Below are 19,803 nucleotides of genomic sequence, written 5' to 3' on the forward strand. Positions count from 1 at the left end.
GATGACTGTGACATCTCTGTGTCTTGTCGTGCCCTTTACTCTCCACCGAGCATTGCAGTACCACCTTCCTGGTCATTGGATCTCACTGTACATTTCATCCACCCGGTCTGCCGGAACTGACTTCACATGCTAGGACAGGCATATCCCTACCTCACTGAGGTATGTCTATACTGGTGACCCTCACCTGCTTTAGTCCGCCTGTCGAAACGGTGTAGTGGAGTGTAGTTTCTGTCACATGCAAACAGCTACTTGGAGCTGAGTGATGCGTGGGGACCAAAGGTGAGTGAGCTGCCTTGGAATGGACATGACAGTCCCCTTCAGCTGAGGTGCTACCCCTCAAATCTGAGATGTGATGTGACCATCATTTCTAGAGACTTGGAACTGAAAAGAAGAGAGATTATGCTCCAGTACATTTGACCATTCTTGGGGTGCTGTGCACTGTTTTAGTCACCTTATTACAGAAATAGTTTGCAGAAACTGGAGAAAGTGTAGGTTCAGTTTAGAGCCACAAGACTGCAGATACTGGAATCCAGAGCAACACAAAGAACTGGAGGAACTCAGTGGATCACGCTGCGTCTATGGAGAGATATGGACAGGTATTGTTCTGGATCGAGGCCCTTTAGACCGAAAGAAAGAGAAGAGATTGCCAATAGAAAAAGGTGACTTGAAGAGGTGGAACAAGAGCTTGCAGCTGATGGGTGGATCTATTTGAAGAGGTGATAGGCAGATGAGGACAGGAATAATGTCAGAAGCTGGGAGGTGATTGATGGATGTGATAAATGGCTGGTGATGATGAACTCTGATAGGAGAGGGTGGGGTAGTGAGGAGGTGAGGAGGGGCCCACAATTATACCTTGTCCCCTCATTAACCCCCTCGCGTTGTGTTTATCACTCTCTCCTTCGACCCCTCCCCATCTCAACTTCAAATCTACTCCCTTAACCCTTCCCCTCAGCTCCCTGTAATTTCTATCATTGCCACCACGGAGTGAGCTCTTTGACAGTGTTGACCTGCAGCTAATGGGCAGTGAGTGGATGAAATGGCGCTTGGTGTAGCTTCCACCTGTGGTGATGAACAGGGTTTCAATACTTCTCAAAGAGTGTAAACTATGATAATGATTTCTTAAAGCAAGGATGGTAAAATTTCACCATTTGGCATTCATTCTTTGTTATGTGCCATGTTGCATGATGTGGGCCATCATGGTCTTTCCATAACCATGATTGTTCTTGGCAAATTTCTTGACAGAAGTCGTTTGCCATTGCCTTCTGGGCAGTGTCTTTACAAGACAGGTGACCCCCAGCTATTATCAATACTCTTCAATGATTGTCTGCCTGGCATCAGTGCTCTCATAACCAGGATTTGCGATATGCACCAGCTGCTCCCATGGCTTCACATGACCCTGATCTGGGAGGGGGAGGGGCTAAGCAGGTGTTACACCTTGCCCAAGGGTGACCTGCAAGCCTTGTACTTCCTTTCATAGAGACGCACCTCCACTCCTCATTGACAGAGAACATCAGGAAGGAAGGCTGAAGATGCCCGTCCCTCCTTTGGCAGAGACATCTCCACCCCACCACCCATTAGGTTCAACAAATGCATGAAGAATATGATTTGTTGGCATTAGATTCTACGTTGGTGTCACTTACCCAGGACTGAATACAACCACATTCAGCACACCCACAGTCAAAGTTGCCTGAAGCAAAAAATAAAATGTGCTTGGTGTAGCTTACAAATTGTGTACAAGAAAGAATTTCAATTATGTAGTTCATCCCGGGGGAAATTGGTTTTCGTTACAGTTGCACCATAAATAATTAAATAGTAATAAAACCATAAATAATTAAATAGTAATATGTAAATTACGCCAGGAAAGAAGTCCAGGACCAGCCCTATTGGCTCAGGGTGTCTGACCCTCCAAGGGAGGAGTTGTAAAATTTGATGGCCACAGGCAGGAATGACTTCCTATGACACTCTGTGTTGCATCTTGGTGGAATGAGTCTCTGACCATGTAGCGTTACATTGCCTTGAAGTGTTCAAAAATACTTTGGTGTAATTTTTGAACTGCGGGAATGTTGAATCATACACAGGATGGGAATCCACAACGAGCTCCCGATGGAAAAGGACCAAGTCACTTGGTTTCATGATATTGGAAGGATTGCATGCTGATACATCAGTTCCTTGCCTTTCAAGGATTTGTATCTGACCATGATGACTGGTAAGCATTGGATTTAACATCATATCTGTGAGGCAGTGAATATCAACACTGTTTGGTCATGCCTGTGGTATGATTCTGCAGCTGTGGCCTGTAGCCATCAGTCTCCTGGACTTGATTCACTCCCCTCAGCACTGAACTGGCTCTGTGGCTGTGGCCTGCATCCATCAAGCTCCTGGACCTGATTCACTCGCCTCACCTGGATCTGTGGCTGTGGCCTGTAGCCATCAGTCTCCTGGACCTGATCCCCTCAGCGCTGAACTGGCTCTGTGGCTGTGGCCTGCATCCATCAGGCTCCTGGACCTGATTCACTCGCCTCACCTGGATCTGTGGCTGTGGCCTGCATCCGTCAGTCTCCTGGACTTGATTCACTCCCCTCAGCGCTGAACAGGCTCTGTGGCTGTGGCCTGCATCTGTCAGTCTCCTGGACCTGATTCACTCGCCTTACCTGGATCTGTGGCTGTGGCCTGCATCTGTCAGTCTCCTGGACCTGCTTTACTCCCCTCAGCACTGAACTGGCTCTGTGGCTGTGGACTCACTTTTGGGGACTCTGTGGATAACGTTCTGGGTGAAATTTGTTTACTTTTTTATTGTTTGCACAATTTTTTTAACACACATTGGCTGTTTGATGGTCTTTGTTGTGAAGAAGAGTTTTGACCCAAAGTGTCGGCTGTTTATTCATTTCCGTAGATGCTTCCTTGACCTGTTGAGTTCCTTCAGCATTTGTGTGTGTTGCTCTGTTGTAAGTGTGCGTGTCTATTTTTAATTGGTCCTTTGTGTGGCTGCCTGTAAGGAGATGAATCTCAAGGTTGTATATAGTATTTATACTTTGATAATAAATGTACTTTGAACTTTGGTATCAGTTGATATCCCATAGCCTACAGAAAAAATTTACAAGGACGTTGCTGGGACTAGATGACCTGAGTTATAAGGGAAGATTGAATAGGTTAAAACTTTATTCTCTAGAATGTATGAGATTAAGGGGAGATTAGACAGAGGTATACAAAATTTTGAGAAGTATAGATAGGGTAAATGCAAGCGGGCTTTTTCCACTGAGGTTGGGTGAGACTAGAACTAGAGGTCATAGGTTAAGGGTCATGGATGGGAGGGCTATGGTCTGGGCGCAGGTCAATGGGACTAGGCATATTAAATGGTTCAGAATGGACTTGATGGGCCTGTTTCTGTGCTGTACTTTTCTGTGACTCTGCCTTAGAATTGCGAGGGTTAACTGCTGAGTCAGGGCTAATGTGGATTCCCTCAATCTCTCACCATCTGTGTGAGAGTAGGCAGAAACCCTACTCATCACATAGAGTGCCTGGAATATTTTGCCTCTTTCTGTGCAGAAATTATTCCAAATATTGACGTCACCATGGAAATGGCATGGATGTGACTTGCCTCTGCAGCAGGACTTAACCTTAGTCTTGAGCAATCAGATTTGCCATGCCCTGCTCTAACTACATGACATTTGCAAAGTATTTTGACGTGAATTGGAAATGGAAAATTCCAGAACCACTCAGTAGCTTGATTGGGATCTGGGTGGGGTTCTCTGCCCTCTCTGAGATACCAATCAATCTGCTTTATTCTGGGTTTATTTTGCTGCTCTGTATTTTTCTACGGTCTTGCATCTAGTATGATTTCTACATTATGAAGGATGATGTTAATAGCTGTACAACACCTCTCCCAGAGCTATGTTTTAGGGGGTGGTGGGGCGGGGGGGGGGGGGGAGTTGGAAATTAGACCCAGCTATCCAGGTGGTGACCATTAATGGACAGTCATAGGACACCCAAGTAGTAATTGATGATCAGTTTATTCTTGTCATTATTTATTATGATGTGTCCAGGAAGGGGTAACACCTCTGGTGAAGGGGCTTGTATTGTCTATTCTGACGCTGCTCACTCGCCTTCAGGCCCCGCTGGACGCTCAGCTCTCATCTGTGGCTCCAAGTAGCTGCTTGCATGTGACAGCAGCGACCACATACCCCCCATACACCCCTCTGACAGGCAGGCTAAGCCTGGTGAGGTAGCCGGTAGGCCTCATCCGTGAGATAGGGAGTGCCTGTTCTGGTGCGTGAAGTCAGTACTGCAACACTCCAGAGAGAGCAGAGAGCATGGCAGCTCACAGAAGATGTCATGGTCATCCTCTGCAACCAAGGAAGACCCCAGTTTGTGATGTCATTCGTACCACTGGACCCGGACCTCTGATGTCGAGGGAGTGGAACTGCCCCAGTACAATGGCTTTTCCACTTTAAGAACTCCCCACACACGGGTTTCCTGTCATTGTCGGACATGACGGACAACCACCAGATTATTATTGTCACGTGTGCAGTGGTACAGTGAAAAAACTTTGTTTTATATTCCACCCATACAGTAATTTCAGCATGTTAGTACATCGGGGTAGTATAATGCAAAATAAATGGTTAGAGCATTCTAACTGATTACATCACAGCCTCCTCGGGAGGCTCCCAAGCACGGGATTGGAAGAGGCTGCCGAGGGTTGTGGACGCGGCCGGTTCCAACGTGGGCACAACCCTTCTCACCATCGAGGATATCTTCAGGCAGTACTCATCATCGAAGACCCTCACCATCTGGGACGTGCCCTCTTCTTGTTACCATCACTGGGGAGAAGGTACAGGTGCCTGACGTTCACATCAGAATTTAGGATCAGCGTCTTCCCCATGCTATCAGATTTCTGAATCGTCCACGAGCCCTGCGTCATTCTTCACCTTTTGCACTTTTTATTTAATTTTGTAGTGTACAGATATTTGTCTTCGTACTGTACTGCTGCCAAACAACAAATTTCACAATGTATGTCTGTGTTGATCAACTTGATACTGATGGAGTTCTGATTCTGATACAGTTACAGAGAAAGTGCAGTGCAGGCAGAGAATAAGGTGCAAGGACCTGACAAGGTAGATTGTCCATCTTATCATATTCAGGGCCTATTCAATAGTCTTAAAACAGTGGGATAGAAGCTGACCTTGAGCTTCGTGATGCATGCTGGCTGTTGGGAGAGAATGTCAGGGTGAGTGGGGTCTTTGCTGATTTTCTGGGGTAGTGAAGTGTAGGCAGAATCTATGGAGGGAAGATTGGATTTCATGATGTGCTGGGCTGTGTCTAGAACCCTCTGCAGATTCTTTCATTCTTGGGCAGGGCAGTTGCCTTAGTATATTCTAATGCATCAAAATTCAAAGTAAATTTTGTTATCAAAGTACATATATGTCATCATATATAACCCTGAGATTCATTTTATTGTGGGAATACTCAATAATAGAATAATACCCATAATAGAATCGATGAAAGACCGCCCAACCTCGGCGTTCAACCAGAGTGCAGAAGACAACAAATTGTGCAAACGCGAAAAGAGGAAACCATAGTATAAATAACTAGATATTGACAATGTGGGATGAAGAGTCCTTGAAAGTGAGATCATTTGCTGTGGGAACATTTCAATGACGGAGCAAGTGAAGTTATCCCTTTGGTTCAAGGGCCTGATGGTTGAGGGGTAGTAATGTTCCTGTACCTGGTGGTGTGAGTCCTGAGGTTCCTGTACCTGTTTTCTGATGGATGCTTCCTATTGTGCATCAAAAATTGATGAGGGTCAACAGGGACATGTCAAGTTTCCTTGGCACCCTAAAGAAGTTGAGATGTTGTTGTCCTGCCCTTTCCTGACCATGGTGTCTGTGATTGGATCAGGACAGGCTGTTGGGGTTGGTTACACCCTTGTAACATTGTTGAATTGGGATTCTATAATTACCTAAATGAATCTGTACCCCAACATTTTTTCTGTCCCCACACCCCCTCCTCACCACCACCACCATCCCTGATTTCTTGACACCCACGTCTTGACTGTGTGATCTCGCTGCTGACCTCGAACTTCCACTGAATTCCCACTTACCCAATTGTCAACTTTCGCCACTGCCTCTCACCTCCTGCAACCACTCACTATTCTCCCAGAGACTGCTCTTGTTCAATCCTTTTTCCCTTCCCTATCCACAACCTCTCCTGGCTGCTTGCTTTGCATCGTGCCAGGCCTGTCTATTGCTCTTTAAGTGGTGTCTTTTTGGATACTTTGGAAGTTCTAGAGTTCTCTGCCCAATTAATATTGTGCTCTCAGAAAACAGCAGAGAAAGCAGTCAGCTCAGAAATTTACGTCGCTAAGGAATTTATATTCATCTTAAAAACTATCTGCAGAATACCGAAAAGAACTTCGTTCTCTTTCTCACTTTTGTTAGTTCTGATTTCTTAAATAGGCTGGCAAGTCGCTCACTTGTATTAAATGGATGAAAGACAAGTAGGGGTTGGTGGTAAATGTCAGCAATACCCACAGCACATGAGTGGCCATAAATAAACCATCTGCCCTGCCAACCTGGGCTGGATAAGACCTGTCTCTTAACTGCTCTTTGAAAAGGGTGAGAAGGCCACTGTGTGGTGTGAAGCTGCCACGACAAACTCCAACTACAGTTAGAATAACATCCATCAGATCACCTGATGTTGACTCAGCTTCCAAATTCAACTAAGCTGTGTCTGGGGGCTGGGAGGATCACATTGGATGTGTAATCGATGGGAAGGGATAACAGGGTTTGCCAGGGAGAGATGTGAGGGCTTTAACAGTGAGTGGAATAATCACTGAGATCTATACTGTAGGAAAGAAAATTTATTATCAAAGTATGTATATATCACCATTTAGTACCCTGAGATTCATTTTCTTGTGGGCATTCACAGTAGAAGAAAGAAATACAATGGAAACAGTGAGAAACTACAGGCAAAGACTGACAAATAGCCCCCAGTGTGCAAAAGAAAACAAACCCTGCAAATACAAAAAAACCCCTCATAATAATAAATTAGAAATACCAAGAACATGAGTTGTAGAGTCCTTGATGCTGAGAAACTTCAGTGGATGCACTGGGACACATCGTCAGTGATGTAACCTGGGATCATCGGTTGATTTGGGTTTTTCATTTTCATTTTTAAATCATTTTATTAGTTATTATTGAAAATCAACAACAGAGAAAAATACATCAAAATAATCAAGACAACATATCCATATGTAGAACAAGAGTTAAACTATCAACCAAACTGAACAGTATATCAATAATAATTAAAAAAAACAAAATGTTAAAACTTTTTTTTTGGAAAAAAGAAAGAAAGAAAAAAAGAACCCCTACTAACTAAAACAAAAAATCCCCTAATAACAAAAAAATGGGGGGAAAAAGAACCATTTGGAGCATAAACCCGGAGCTATATGCCATACAAGCTTCCATAAAAAAAGACATCAAACCGCCAACCAAATTCATATACCCAAGCATCAGAAAAGGACCATCTTTATTAACTCAAATCAAATGATAATAATGGGCAAAAAACCCCCACCTTTTCTCAAAGTCAAATCTAGGATCAAAAGTTCAACTTCTAATTTTTTTCCAAACCAAGACATAACATCACCTGAGAGAACCATTGTATCAAAGTGGGAGCAGAGGCATCTTTCTATTTTAATAAAATAGCCCTTCTAGCCAATAATGTGACAAATGCAATTACGTGTTGGTCTTGGATCTTTCAACATCAGGCACCCTCACACAGGCAACCCAGCCAGGGTTGATCAGGTCCCGGCCTATGTCCCAGCAGCACTGGTCCACGGGTCACACCTCTTGATCCATAGCCATCTGGAGGTGATGGTGATGGTGCTGACACAGAGTCTCCAGAAAGTGAGTCCATAGGTTGTGGAATCAGTTCAGTACTGAGGTGAGTGAAGTTAAGTTCTTATCATCTAGGTTATCCATACTGGTTCCTCTTTTGGTTGTGAACTGTGGAGATTTTGCCTTCTTTAAAGCTGAAGCAATTAAGGAGTCAGTGATGAAGCTGTCTGCAGCTTTGGAGAGCAAACACTGAATATACTCTTTGTGAGAATAACTTTGGTATATATCAATTAAAGATAATCAAATAGTTTTATCTCTGGTAATCCTATGGAATGCTCGTTAGATCTGTCTGACCACTGTTCATTACTTTCTTTCAGGTACAGTTTCCTGGTAGCAATGACCTACCTAACCATCTGTCAAATCATCCGAGTCTACATCCTGGATGGGAAGGAGTGGTCTGCTGACTTTTCTGGGTAAGCAGGGGAGAAGTACACTCAGTGCTAATAATTTGAAGCTATTATTGATTGCTCTTTACACCATAACATGTTCTCCTTCTTAAGCCCATCTTGGGCTTGGGCAAAGGCCGCCAACACCATCTCACCAGAGTCCTCTGTCCTTGACCAGTCTTTCAAATTGTCTCCAGGTGTAGCCCATAAGATAAAGGAGCAGAATTAGGCCATTTGGCCCATTGAGTCTGTCTGCCACTTCATCATGGCTGATAACATTTTCTGTCTCAGCTGCAATCCCCTGCCTTCTCCTAATAACCCTCCATGCCCTGACTAATCAAGAACCTATCAACCTCTACTTTAAATATACCCAATGACTTGGCCTCCACAGCCACCTGTGGCAACAAATTCCACAGATTCTCCACTCTCTGGTGAAGAAAATTCCTCATCTCCATCTAAACGGGACTTGGGAGTCCTCGTGCAGGATACTCTTAAGGTTAACCTCCAGGTTGAGTCGGTGGTGAAGAAGGCGAATGCAATGTTGGCATTCATTTCTAGAGGAATAGAGTATAGGAGCAGGGATGTGATGTTGAGGCTCTATAAGGCACCGGTGAGACCTCACTTGGAGTACTGTGGGCAGTTTTGGTCTCCTTATTTAAGAAAGTATGTGCTGACATTGGAGAGGGTACAGAGAAGATTCACTAGAATGATTCCGGGAATGAGAGGGTTAACATATGAGGAACGTTTGTCTGCTCTTGGACTGTATTCCTTGGAGTTTAGAAGAATGAGGGGAGACCTCACGGAAACATTTTGAATGTTGAAAGGCATGGACAGAGTGGATGTGGCAGAGTTGTTTCCCATGATGGGGGAGTCTAGTATGAGAGAGCATGACTTAAGGATTGAAGGGCACCCATTCAGCACAGAGATGCGAAGAAATTTTTTTAGTCAGAGGATGGTGAATCTATGGAATTTATTGCCACGGGCAGCAGTGGAGGCCAAGTCATTGGGTGTATTTAAGGCAGAGATTGATAGGTATCTGAGTAGCCAGGGCATCAAAGGTTATGGTGAGAAGGCGGGGGAGTGGGACTAAATGGGAGAATGGATCAGCTCATGATAAAATGGTGGAGCAGACTCGATGGGCCAAATGACCTACTTCTGTTCCTTTGTCTTATGGTCTTATGGTCTAAATGGATGTCCCCCTCTGGTCTTCGACTTCCTCACTAGAGGAAACATCCTCTCCACATCCACCTTACCGAGGCCTATCAACGTTCAATAGGTTTCAATAAGATCACCCCTCATTCTTCTGAATTCCAGTGAGTACAAGTCCAGAGCCATCAGTCAGTCCTCATACAATAACCCTTTCTTTGCCTGAATCATTCTTGTGAACCTCCTCTGGATCCTCTTCAATGTCAGCACATCCTTTCTTAGATAAGGGCCCCAAAATTGCTCACAATACTCCCAGTGAGGCCTCTCCAGTGCTTTATAAAGCCTTAACATTACATCCTGCTTTTATGTTCTAGACGTAAGCCCCTCTCCAGGCAAAAATCCTTCCTCTCCAGGGCTGAGGTCTTTGGTACTTCTGTAGGCTTTCCTGTAGCTCTGGGTTTTTACGGGATAGGGTTGCTAGCCTCAAGCCTATCCCTCCCCCTTTTGCAGCCGGTCTTGGGACTGTCCACGGCAGAGTTACCATAACGTGGGTGATTTAAGGTCTGAAAGGAGTAACACAAACAATGCAGGAGGAACTCTGCAGGTTAGTGGAGACGAGTAAAGAGCTGATGTTTCAGGCTGAGACCCTTCATCAGGTTTCTGAAAGAAGCTGATTTCAGTAGCTTCACACATAGAATGATTGGTAACTTTACTGTGCCAATGACAACGAGTGCATTCGTTTTCATTGACAGTAAGCGTGTTCACAGCACATGTTTGTTTATAGTAGTCACTGTTGTTGACTTGTCCTTTGTTTACGGTATAGACCATCCTTCCCTGAGTTAGAGGCAGTGTACCTGTGACATGAATGTCAGATGCTCACCTGTGCGCTGGCTTGCTCTGGTGTCCGTTTGCAAGGATCCTGTTCGCTACGGGAATACGAGCTGGGATTTGCAGTGAAGGGGCTGCATGCACTGGGAGGGATTGTTGTGGGGAGGGGGTGAAGAAGGGGGTTTTGGTGGGAATAGTCGCGTATAACCAACCTCATTACAAAGTTAACTGGATGTCAGGAAAAGATGGTCATTGGAGTAACTTCCCAACAAATGTGTAGGTCTCCTCTGCCGTCAGATTTCTGAACCGTCCATGAACACTGCCTCATTATTAATTTTCCAATATTTATTAATTTTGTTATTTTAGATTTCTTAAAGTTGTTATAGCCAGGTTTGGGAGGGGAAACCCGGTGGAACCATTTCTACTGATGGAAGGGGCAAAGGCTGGTTACTGGCACTTTAAAACCAGTCGCTTCAGGCAGATGGGCTCATCAGCCGTGGTTGGCAGCTCATCTAGGAGAAGGAAATCTCTGATCTCAAACCTCCACTGCCTTGCCAGTATACCCACTCATGCGGACGGCATTGGGATTAAACCCCGAGGGTAAACTCCCTAAGGCAGTTCAATGCTGATTGATGAATTCAGCTCTGTGGAGAGGGGGAGTTTGCTACCTGGGTAACAGCTCACTCTCCATATTGTGCTGCCCAGGCTTGCATATATGTAGACATCTAGAATGCAACATGCTTAGTTAGCATGACCCCTAGCTACAGAGACCTCATTAGTCATTTTGTCTTTGCACTGTGCTGCTGAAAAACTAATTTCACATCATAAAAAATGGCTGTGATATACTGATTTAAAACTACACAGTGCAATGCCGACCACCCCAACTTTTATTGACAATCTGTGTTTTATAATTGAATAGGTGGTAGCAGGGGTTTCTCCACAAAGCACCACAGTGTCTGGTGGACATACTCGTGTGGTGACTTTGGGAAGGAGTTTCAGAATCTGTGATGAAGTGCCAGCAGGTATAAGCCTGCGATGTGGTGTGTTGTTCATAGGAACCTGGTTCTGATGGGTTTTGCATGCACTGACTGTTCCTGTCATTCCAGGTGGGCTGTGAGAACCTGGGAAAATTGCTTCAGAATCAGAATCGGGTTTAATGTCACCGGCATATCATGTGAAATTTGTTGTTTTGTGACAGCAGTACATTGCAATACATAAAAATAAAAATTATAAATTACAATATATATAAATATAGATTTTCAGGCATCGCCCTTTGAAGGTGTCCTGAACGCTGGGGAGGGTAATGTCCATGATGAAGCTGGTTGAGTTTACAACTTCCTGCTGCTAGCCCATTAGATCTGCTTAGCATGTCAATTAATCAGCAGCCCACAAAAAGGTGGGGGGACTCAGGAGGTCAGACAACATCTGTGGAGGAGAATGGACCGTCGGTGTTCAGGTCCTGATGACCTGCTGAACTCTTCCAACTTTTTGAGTATTGTTCCAGATTTCTGTATCTGCAGTCTCCTGCGTGTCCATGTTAATTAAACAATATATCTTATCCACTGTCCAGAATAATGTTAAGAGTTAGATGACCATGAACTGAGTATACTTCAGTTTTAACTCATTTAAAAACCTAGCAACGTTAGGAAAAATGGGTTTGTACCCCAAGCAATGACACTCTTACAGACAATAACATTGGTAGCACATAAAATTCCCATTGTTCCTCATCCCATCATTTTAGCATTGGTAAAATTCCCTTCAAAGTTCAGTTGTGCTCCTCGGCATTTTGATAACAAACAGTTCCTGCTCACCTTTTGCCCTCTTTGTTAACTCTGCCCCATTTCATCACACCCAGTCAATGGAGCAGAGAAACGGGTGGGAGAGGAGACATAAGAACTGGAGACATAAGAACTGGAATTGTCGTTGGGTCACACACAATAAGAATAGCTAGGCTCTGTATCAGTTCCCATAGCAACGGCACTTACACTACAACAGGGAGAGGAAGCTCTGGGAAGATGAAAGTGCTATTGGGTGGTAACTAGTCAAGTCTCCACTCAAGAAGTAATTGGAGAACAAGTAATTGATGGCAATGTAGATACCAACGTGGTATGAGGTTCAACAAGTTACCTGACTGAATGTGACATTTGATTCAATTGCATGTGACCCTCCCGGAGGCAAGACCAGGGTGTTTCCCTGTCATTGGGTGTGATTTAATCACTACTTCTGGTTCAATAAAATGATAGCAACTTTCAAAGGGACTTGTATCTTTTGTTGTGTATTGCACTGTATCTACTAATCTATTCTTTCTTTCTTCATAGGCCGTTAATGGTGATCACACAGAAAGTTACAAAACTGGCATTTGAACTTCATGATGGTAAGTAAGTGAAAATGAAATACAGGCATTCCACTTGTAATCTGTCTGAAGTCTGGATAAGATTGTGGTGCAGAGTCACCACCTACCCTTTCCCCAAAATGATGATACACTCAAAGCATAAACGGCTTCTGGTCTGGTAGATTAATACTGGTGCTTACACTCCATGTGACTCTCCTCCTTCCACTTTCCATCTGCACTTCCTTCTATACCTTTTCAAAGTCCCTTTGCTAATCTCTGCTACTGGGTTGCCTGCGTTGAGAGTTCCATTTTCCAGTCAATTCCAAGTTTAACAACCATTCAGGCTCTGGGAAAACTACGTACTCCTCTTTGAAAGGGAAATAAGGAGGCATATATTTAAGATGCTTGACGGAAAGATTTGGAGATAATTTTTAACAGAATGAGTGCAGATTGGGAATTCACAGTTTGAAAGGACCTCTTCTCCCCTCCCTCCTCCCACCTTCCCCCGCCCCTTCCTATTTAGGGCAGCGATGAAGGTCCTCCATCTCTGACAGTGTTCAGGGCTTCCTTCATTGTGCCAGGAGCTTCCTCTCGATTTTCACCATTGTTAGTCATACAAGTTCCGGGAGACTGGGGAAGACTGTCACACTCAGATGTAGAAGGTTTCTTCATTGCTGTTTCCATACAACTTTGTTTTACCAGTCAGGGTTGTTAGCCTTGAGCTGAGCCCCTGAAGCTGGAGGACTGGTGGGCCATTCCTAGTCTGGCATCTACCCTTTGGCTCTTGGTAGAGTCACCCATGCCAAAGCATAAAGCCCTAACTCCAGCTAACGTAGCTCTTCTGCTTATTGAAGCAGACAAGTCTCCAAACTCAGCACTGAGGTTGTGGTCCTCTTGAAGGATGAAAGAATGGTGAAATATGAACATTTCAATGAACATTTGATGTACCATAACTTGTGAGGCATAAATTTGAGAAGATAGACTTGGCTGGACTGCTCTCTGTCACCTTTAATGGCTACAATTGTTTGAATGACCTCCTCCCGTGGTATGAATTTTACCCCATGAATTGCTTACATGACGTTTGGGCATTCTGGAATGCTTTATAACCAATATGTTTAACTGAAGAAGTTGATGAAGGGTGAGTAATAGTTAAAACGCCAGCACTGTGGTCAGCGTGCTCTGACGACAAGTGCCAGTGATCCCCAAGGTCAGTGTGTTCGAGGCTGTGGTCTTGTGGTCACAGGCCTGATGGTGGCTTGTCCCGAGGTTGGAAGCCTGATATCGACGTGTCCAGAATTCAGGGTGTTCTGACCTGGGGGTGTGGTGTGGGGTTGAGAGGGTGGGAAGGTGATCCTGATGTGGCCTCCTCTACGTTGGTGAGATCTGTCGAGCACTTCCATTCCATCTGCCGAAAGTGGAACTTCCCAGTGGCCAAACATTTTAATCCCATTCTGACATGTTGGTCATGGTCTTCCCTATTGCCACAATGAAGCCACCTTCAGGGCAGAGGTGCAACACCTTGTATTCTGTCCGAGTAACCTGATGGCAAAAATATCAACTTCTCTTTCTAGTTAAAAAAAAAATCCCCCTCCTCCCCTCTTCTATTCCTCATTCTGGCCTCTTACCTCTTCGTACCTGCCTATCGCCTCCCCCGGTGACCCCCCTCCTCCCCTTTCTCCAATGGTCCACTCTCCTCTCCTTTCAGATTCCTTCATCTCATCTCCAGCCCTTTACCTTTCTTAACCCACCTGGCTTCACCTATCACCTTCTAGCTACCCTCCTTCCCCTCTCTCTCCCCCCACCACCTTTTTATTCTGGCATCTTCCCCCTTTTCAGAAGGGTGTCAGCCTGAAATGTCGACTGTGCATTCATTACCATAGACCAGCTGAGTTCCTCCAGCATTTTGTGTGTGTTACTTTTGCTTTCGTTGGGTCCATCTTGTTGCATATTGGCTGCTTGTTCTACTGAACGGGTGGACATGCTATGTTGGCATCGTGAGCATGGCGACACTTGTGAGCTTCCCCCAGCACGATCTTCAGATTGTATTGCTTGTTAATGCAGATGCCTCATTTCACTGTATGTTTCGATGTTCATGTGATGAATAAAGCTTAATCAAAGTTAGATTCCAGACCAGTTGCAATTAAATAGATGGCAGAGTATGCTCAGTCTTTAGCTGGCCACTGTCAAACTGATGGATTAAGTATGTTCTGTTCAAGGTTATGAAGTGAGGAGATGGCCTAAAATGCAATCAAAGGAAGATCAAACAACAAGCTAATCTTCTCAAACAATGTAGTGTGTCTCCATAATTTTTCTTAAAGACCGTGATATTGCAATACCATGTAAAACTGTAGGCATATGGAAAAGCTCTAATTGAACTTCCTGCAACTGTTGGTACTTGGGCAGATGTGCACAACAGCACCAGCAGTCTTCGAGGGACGGAAAAAAAGATGATTACTCCTACCCTGGTTGCACCAGTGTTTACTGAGGCTGAGGAACATGCTCTCATTTCCTTTTAACCTCTGATCATCACCTTCTCCCTGCTGATTCTGTTAACTTGGCTGCTGGTTGATCCCTTGTCCCATGCAGGCAATGGCTGAGTTCACATGATCGTCAAACGATACCGTTGGAATTTGATGTTTTTGATCCAAGGTTCTTTCGGAAGTCAGGAAAGAGGCACAAAACTTGTTGCTTCATTATCATTTTATTAAGAATTGATAGTTGAACAGACAGCGAAAGAGGTCTACTAAGCAAAGAGAGAGACAAAGGAACATAAAATTAAGATGGCATCCAGCAGAGAGCAGCTATTTTTATAGCCACAGATAGGGAAACTCTCCACTCAAACTTATACATAAGAGTGAACCAATTAGAAAGTCATGATTCAAATAATGCAGTACAAAGAGCTTTTCAGAAATATAAAACCATAGGATATAGGAGCAGAATTAGGCCATTTGGCCCATCGAGTCTGCTCTGCCATTTCATCATGGCTGATCCACTTTTCCTCTCAGCCCCAATCTCCTGCCTTCTCCCTGTATCCCTTCATGTTCTGACTACTCAAGAACCTATTAAGCTCTGCCTTAAATATACCCAATGACTTGGCCTCCATAGCTGCCTGAAGAAAAGAATTCCACAGATTCATCACTCACTGGCTAAAGAAATTCCTCGTACTTTGTGTAAGCACGAGAGGCGTAGTAAACTTGTACATACACCGATTAGGAAAAGGGGAGGTGCAACGAGACCTGGCTGTCATTATACACCAGTCATTGAAAGTGGGCATGCAGGTACAGCAGGCGGTGAAAAAGGCGAATGGTATGCTGGCATTTATAGCAAGAGGATTCGAGTACAGGAGCAGGGAGGTACTACTGCAGTTGTACAAGGCCTTGGTGAGACCATACCTGGAGTATTGTGTGCAGTTTTGGTCCCCTAATCTGAGGAAAGACATCCTTGCCATGGAGGGAGTACAAAGAAGGTTCACCAGATTGATTCCTGGGATGGCAGGACTTTCATATGAAGAAAGACTGGATGAACTGGGCTTGTACTCGTTGGAATTTAGAAGATTGAGGGGGGATCTGATTGAAACGTATAAGATCCTAAAGGGATTGGACAGGCTAGATGCAGGAAGATTGTTCCCGATGTTGGGGAAGTCCAGAACGAGGGGCCACAGTTTGAGGATAGAGGGGAAGCCTTTTAGAACCGAGATTAGGAAAAACTTCTTCACACAGAGAGTGGTGAATCTGTGGAATTCTCTGCCACAGGAAACAGTTGAGGCCAGTTCATTGGCTATATTTAAGAGGGAGTTAGATATGGCCCTTGTGGCTACGGGGGTCAGGGGGTATGGAGGGAAGGCTGGGGCGGGGTTCTGAGTTGGATGATCAGCCATGATCATAATAAATGGCGGTGCAGGCTCGAAGGGCCGAATGGCCTACTCCTGCACCTATTTTCTATGTTTCTATGTTTCTATACACATTATAGCCTCTAGGATGTATAGTAAGCAGTTACTTGTATATAAGTAATTATATAAAAACAAGCAGATAATTGCTAAACTGCAAAGAAAATAACAGTTAGTTTAATGGAGGAATGAAACAGTCAGGTCCAATGAAACGTGGCATAGCAGGGCAGCACAGAGATTGGCTGCTGAATACTGTAGCATGCTGTCAATGGTGCAAACAGCAAAATCTCAGTTCAGCCATTCTTTTGTGGGCTCTGCTGAGCTCCCAGTAAAGAAATGACGATGACTGCAGCCGTGATCAGCAGGTCTGGACAAAGGGAGTGGCCATTTGAGACTAACTTCATCCTTCGGGGGCAGTGTGCCTGCTGAAAGATGGAAGCCATGTGTGACTGGCCAGAAGTGAGTGTCTCCTCAGAACTGCCACCAAACGATTGAAGAGTTTCTCAGCAGAGGAGAAGGTGGATGCATCCTGATGAAGAACTACCTGTATGTTAAGAGTTGGAACTGTTGTGGCCACATGGATGAAGTGCAGGAGTGATTGCAGTTTGGGGAAGCTTGCAACAGCAACAACTGCCTGTCCAGGGACATCCACAGTCTAGGGCTCCCTTCCGCCCTCAAAGGCCATCTGAGCAGGAGGCACGACAGCCGGTCAGTCCGTGCGCCCAGATTTCGAGGCTGGAGTTTGGGGTCCCATCATCAGCTAGTATGAGGGTCGATACTGAAGATCAGAGCCCAAAGTTCAATCAGAGGTCATGCCCAATGGCAGATGCCTGGCAAATCCATGTGAGGGTGGGTGGGAGGGAGGGAGGAATGGGGCTTTTATTTTTTGCTGTTCTGTGTTGTTCTGCTAAGCATTGTGGGTGTGCAATGTTAGCACTGGAATGTGTGTGACAACACTTGCAGGCTAACCCGGCACATCCCAATGTTCAGAGATTCAAAGTGTATATATTATCAAAGTATGTATGCAGTATACAGTCCTGAGATGTGTTTACTGCTAGCACAAACAACATATTTCACTGTATAATTGTGATAAATAAATCAGAATCTGTTCTATCTACTTGCCACAGTGCGCTGCAAGGAGGTAGATGGCTGTCTGGTCTTGTGGTGTAGAGGGTGTCAGTGACCTGCCTATTGGAGCAGCGAGCAGCAGACTGTGACATGGTGTGATCTGCACCCAAGGGCAGCACTGAAACTGTGGCTGGGAAAGTGAGAGTGACTTTGTGTGGTAAGAGCAGCATAAACAAATGCACGAGTTCCCAGACGAAATGGAGGACAACTTCATAAATCAAAACCTACGCTGACACCAGAAATTCTGCAGATGCTGGAAATCCAGAGCAACACCCACAGAGTGCTGGCGGAACTCAGCAGGTCAGGCAGTATCTATGGAAATGAACAAACAGTCAACGTTTTGTGCGGAGACCCTTAATCAGGACTGAGAAGGAATGGGGAAGACGCCAGAATAAAAAGGGCGGGTGGAGGGGGAGGGTAGCTAGAAGGTGATAGGTGAAGCCAGGTGGGTGGGAAAGGTAAAGGGCTGGAGATGAAGGAATTTGACAGGAGGGGAGAAGAAGAGAAGAAGTGGACATGGGGAGGTGATAAGCAGATGAGGAGGGGTAGGAGGACAGAGTGGAGAATAAAAGAGGGGAGGGAAAATTGCATTACCAGAAGGAGAAATCAATATTCCTGCCATCAGGTTGGAGGCTACCCACACAAAATATAAATTGTTGCTCCTCCACCCTGAGGGTGGCCTCATCGTGGCATTGGAGATGTGGACCAACATGTCGGAACGGGAATGGGAGTTAAAATGTTTGGTCACCGGGAAATTTGCTCTGAAGTGCAAAGATGAGCACGTTGCCTTTCTGAAACCGGGTGGAGTTGGTTTCACGACGTCGAGGTGTGAGATTAGTTGGGTAGGTTGTTTTACAGGGCTGAAAGGTGAAGTTGGGTGGGCCAGTTGTTTTAAAGTGCAGTGAGGGATCAGAAGTCAGTGTGAACAATGTCCAGAGGAAGTTGTGTGTCTGCAACAATACAATACTTCGTCAGTAGCCATTTAACTGAAGTGATCCCCGGCAAGTCCGGGTCTCCTGTGAGTCAGGGCAACGTGAGTGGGGGTTGTACTGATGGTGAGCTTTCCATTATGATTGAGGTTTAGCCAGAGAAACTGTGCCAGCAAACTCTGAAGCCTTGGCCTGATGGTTATCATCTGGAACTGTCCAAATTGCCCGGACAGTGTGCACCTGGATTGTGGTGATAACCACAACGTGGTTCCCAATGCCATCTCCCTGCATTCAGCACAGCTACTGTGTATTTACAAGGACGCACCGAAAAAGGGTCACAGCTTAAGCAAGACCTCTTGGCAACAGTGTGGTGGAAGTGAGGGTGGGTGCGAAGTTGCCCCAGCTGTCGGCTGTGGGTGTGAGGGTGTGAAGAGCACCACGATAGAGTAGCGGTTATTTATTTAGCGGTACAGTGTGGATTAGGCCCTTCCGGCCCTCTGACAACCCCTGACAACCCTGAATTTAACCCGAGCCTAATCTCAGGACAAGTTACAATGACCAATTAACCCACCCTGTACGTCCTTGGACTGTGAGAGGAAGCCCAAGAACACCTCCAGCTAATCGCTATGTGCCCATGGTTATCGCAGCACCAATACAGCTGGGGCGTTCGGAGCTCATCGTTCAATTCTGGCACTGCCTGTAAGGAGTTCGTACGTTCTCCCCATGAACCATGTGGGTTTCCTCTGCGTGCTTTCACAGTCCAAAGACGTACCAGTTGGGATGTTAATCAGTTACTGAATTTGAATTGAATTGACTTTATTTCTTACATCCTTCACATACATAAGGAGTAAAAAATCTTTATGTTACATCTTCATTTAAATGTGCCATGTGCAATCATAGTAATTTATAATAAATAGGACAATTAATGTAATATAGAGTACACTCAGAGTTCATCAGCCTGATGGCCTGGTGGAAGAAGCTGTCCCGGAGCCTGTTGGTCCTGGCTTTTATGCTGTGATATCGCTTCCCGGATGGTAGCAGCTGGAATAGATTGTGGTTGGGATGACTCGGGTCCCCAATCATCCTATGGGCCCTTTTTACACACTTGTCCTTATAAATGTCCTGAATTATGGGAAATTCCCAACTGGAGATGCGCTGGGCTGTCCGCACCACTCTCTGCAACACTCACAATGCGCTGGAGGAACTCAGCAGGTCAGTCAGCATTAGTTGAAAAGATTAGTCGACGGTTCGGGCGGAAACCCTTCATCAGGACTGA

The 19,803-nt window shown here is 45.2% G+C and overlaps 1 protein-coding gene across 1 annotated transcript in view; it reads left to right on the plus strand.

The window, feature by feature from the left end:
* Positions 1-19,803, plus strand: part of LOC140190536 (lysophospholipid acyltransferase 2-like) — a 91,235-nt gene that overhangs the window by 46,270 nt on the left and 25,162 nt on the right. Inside the window, exons 4-5 of the mRNA XM_072247192.1 lie at positions 8,210-8,305; positions 12,571-12,626. Coding sequence (XP_072103293.1) covers positions 8,210-8,305; positions 12,571-12,626 — 152 coding nt within the window. The remainder of the gene's footprint in view (positions 1-8,209; positions 8,306-12,570; positions 12,627-19,803) is intronic.

This window comes from Mobula birostris, chromosome 30 (genome assembly GCF_030028105.1).
Source record: "Mobula birostris isolate sMobBir1 chromosome 30, sMobBir1.hap1, whole genome shotgun sequence".
NCBI lineage: Eukaryota > Metazoa > Chordata > Chondrichthyes > Myliobatiformes > Myliobatidae > Mobula > Mobula birostris.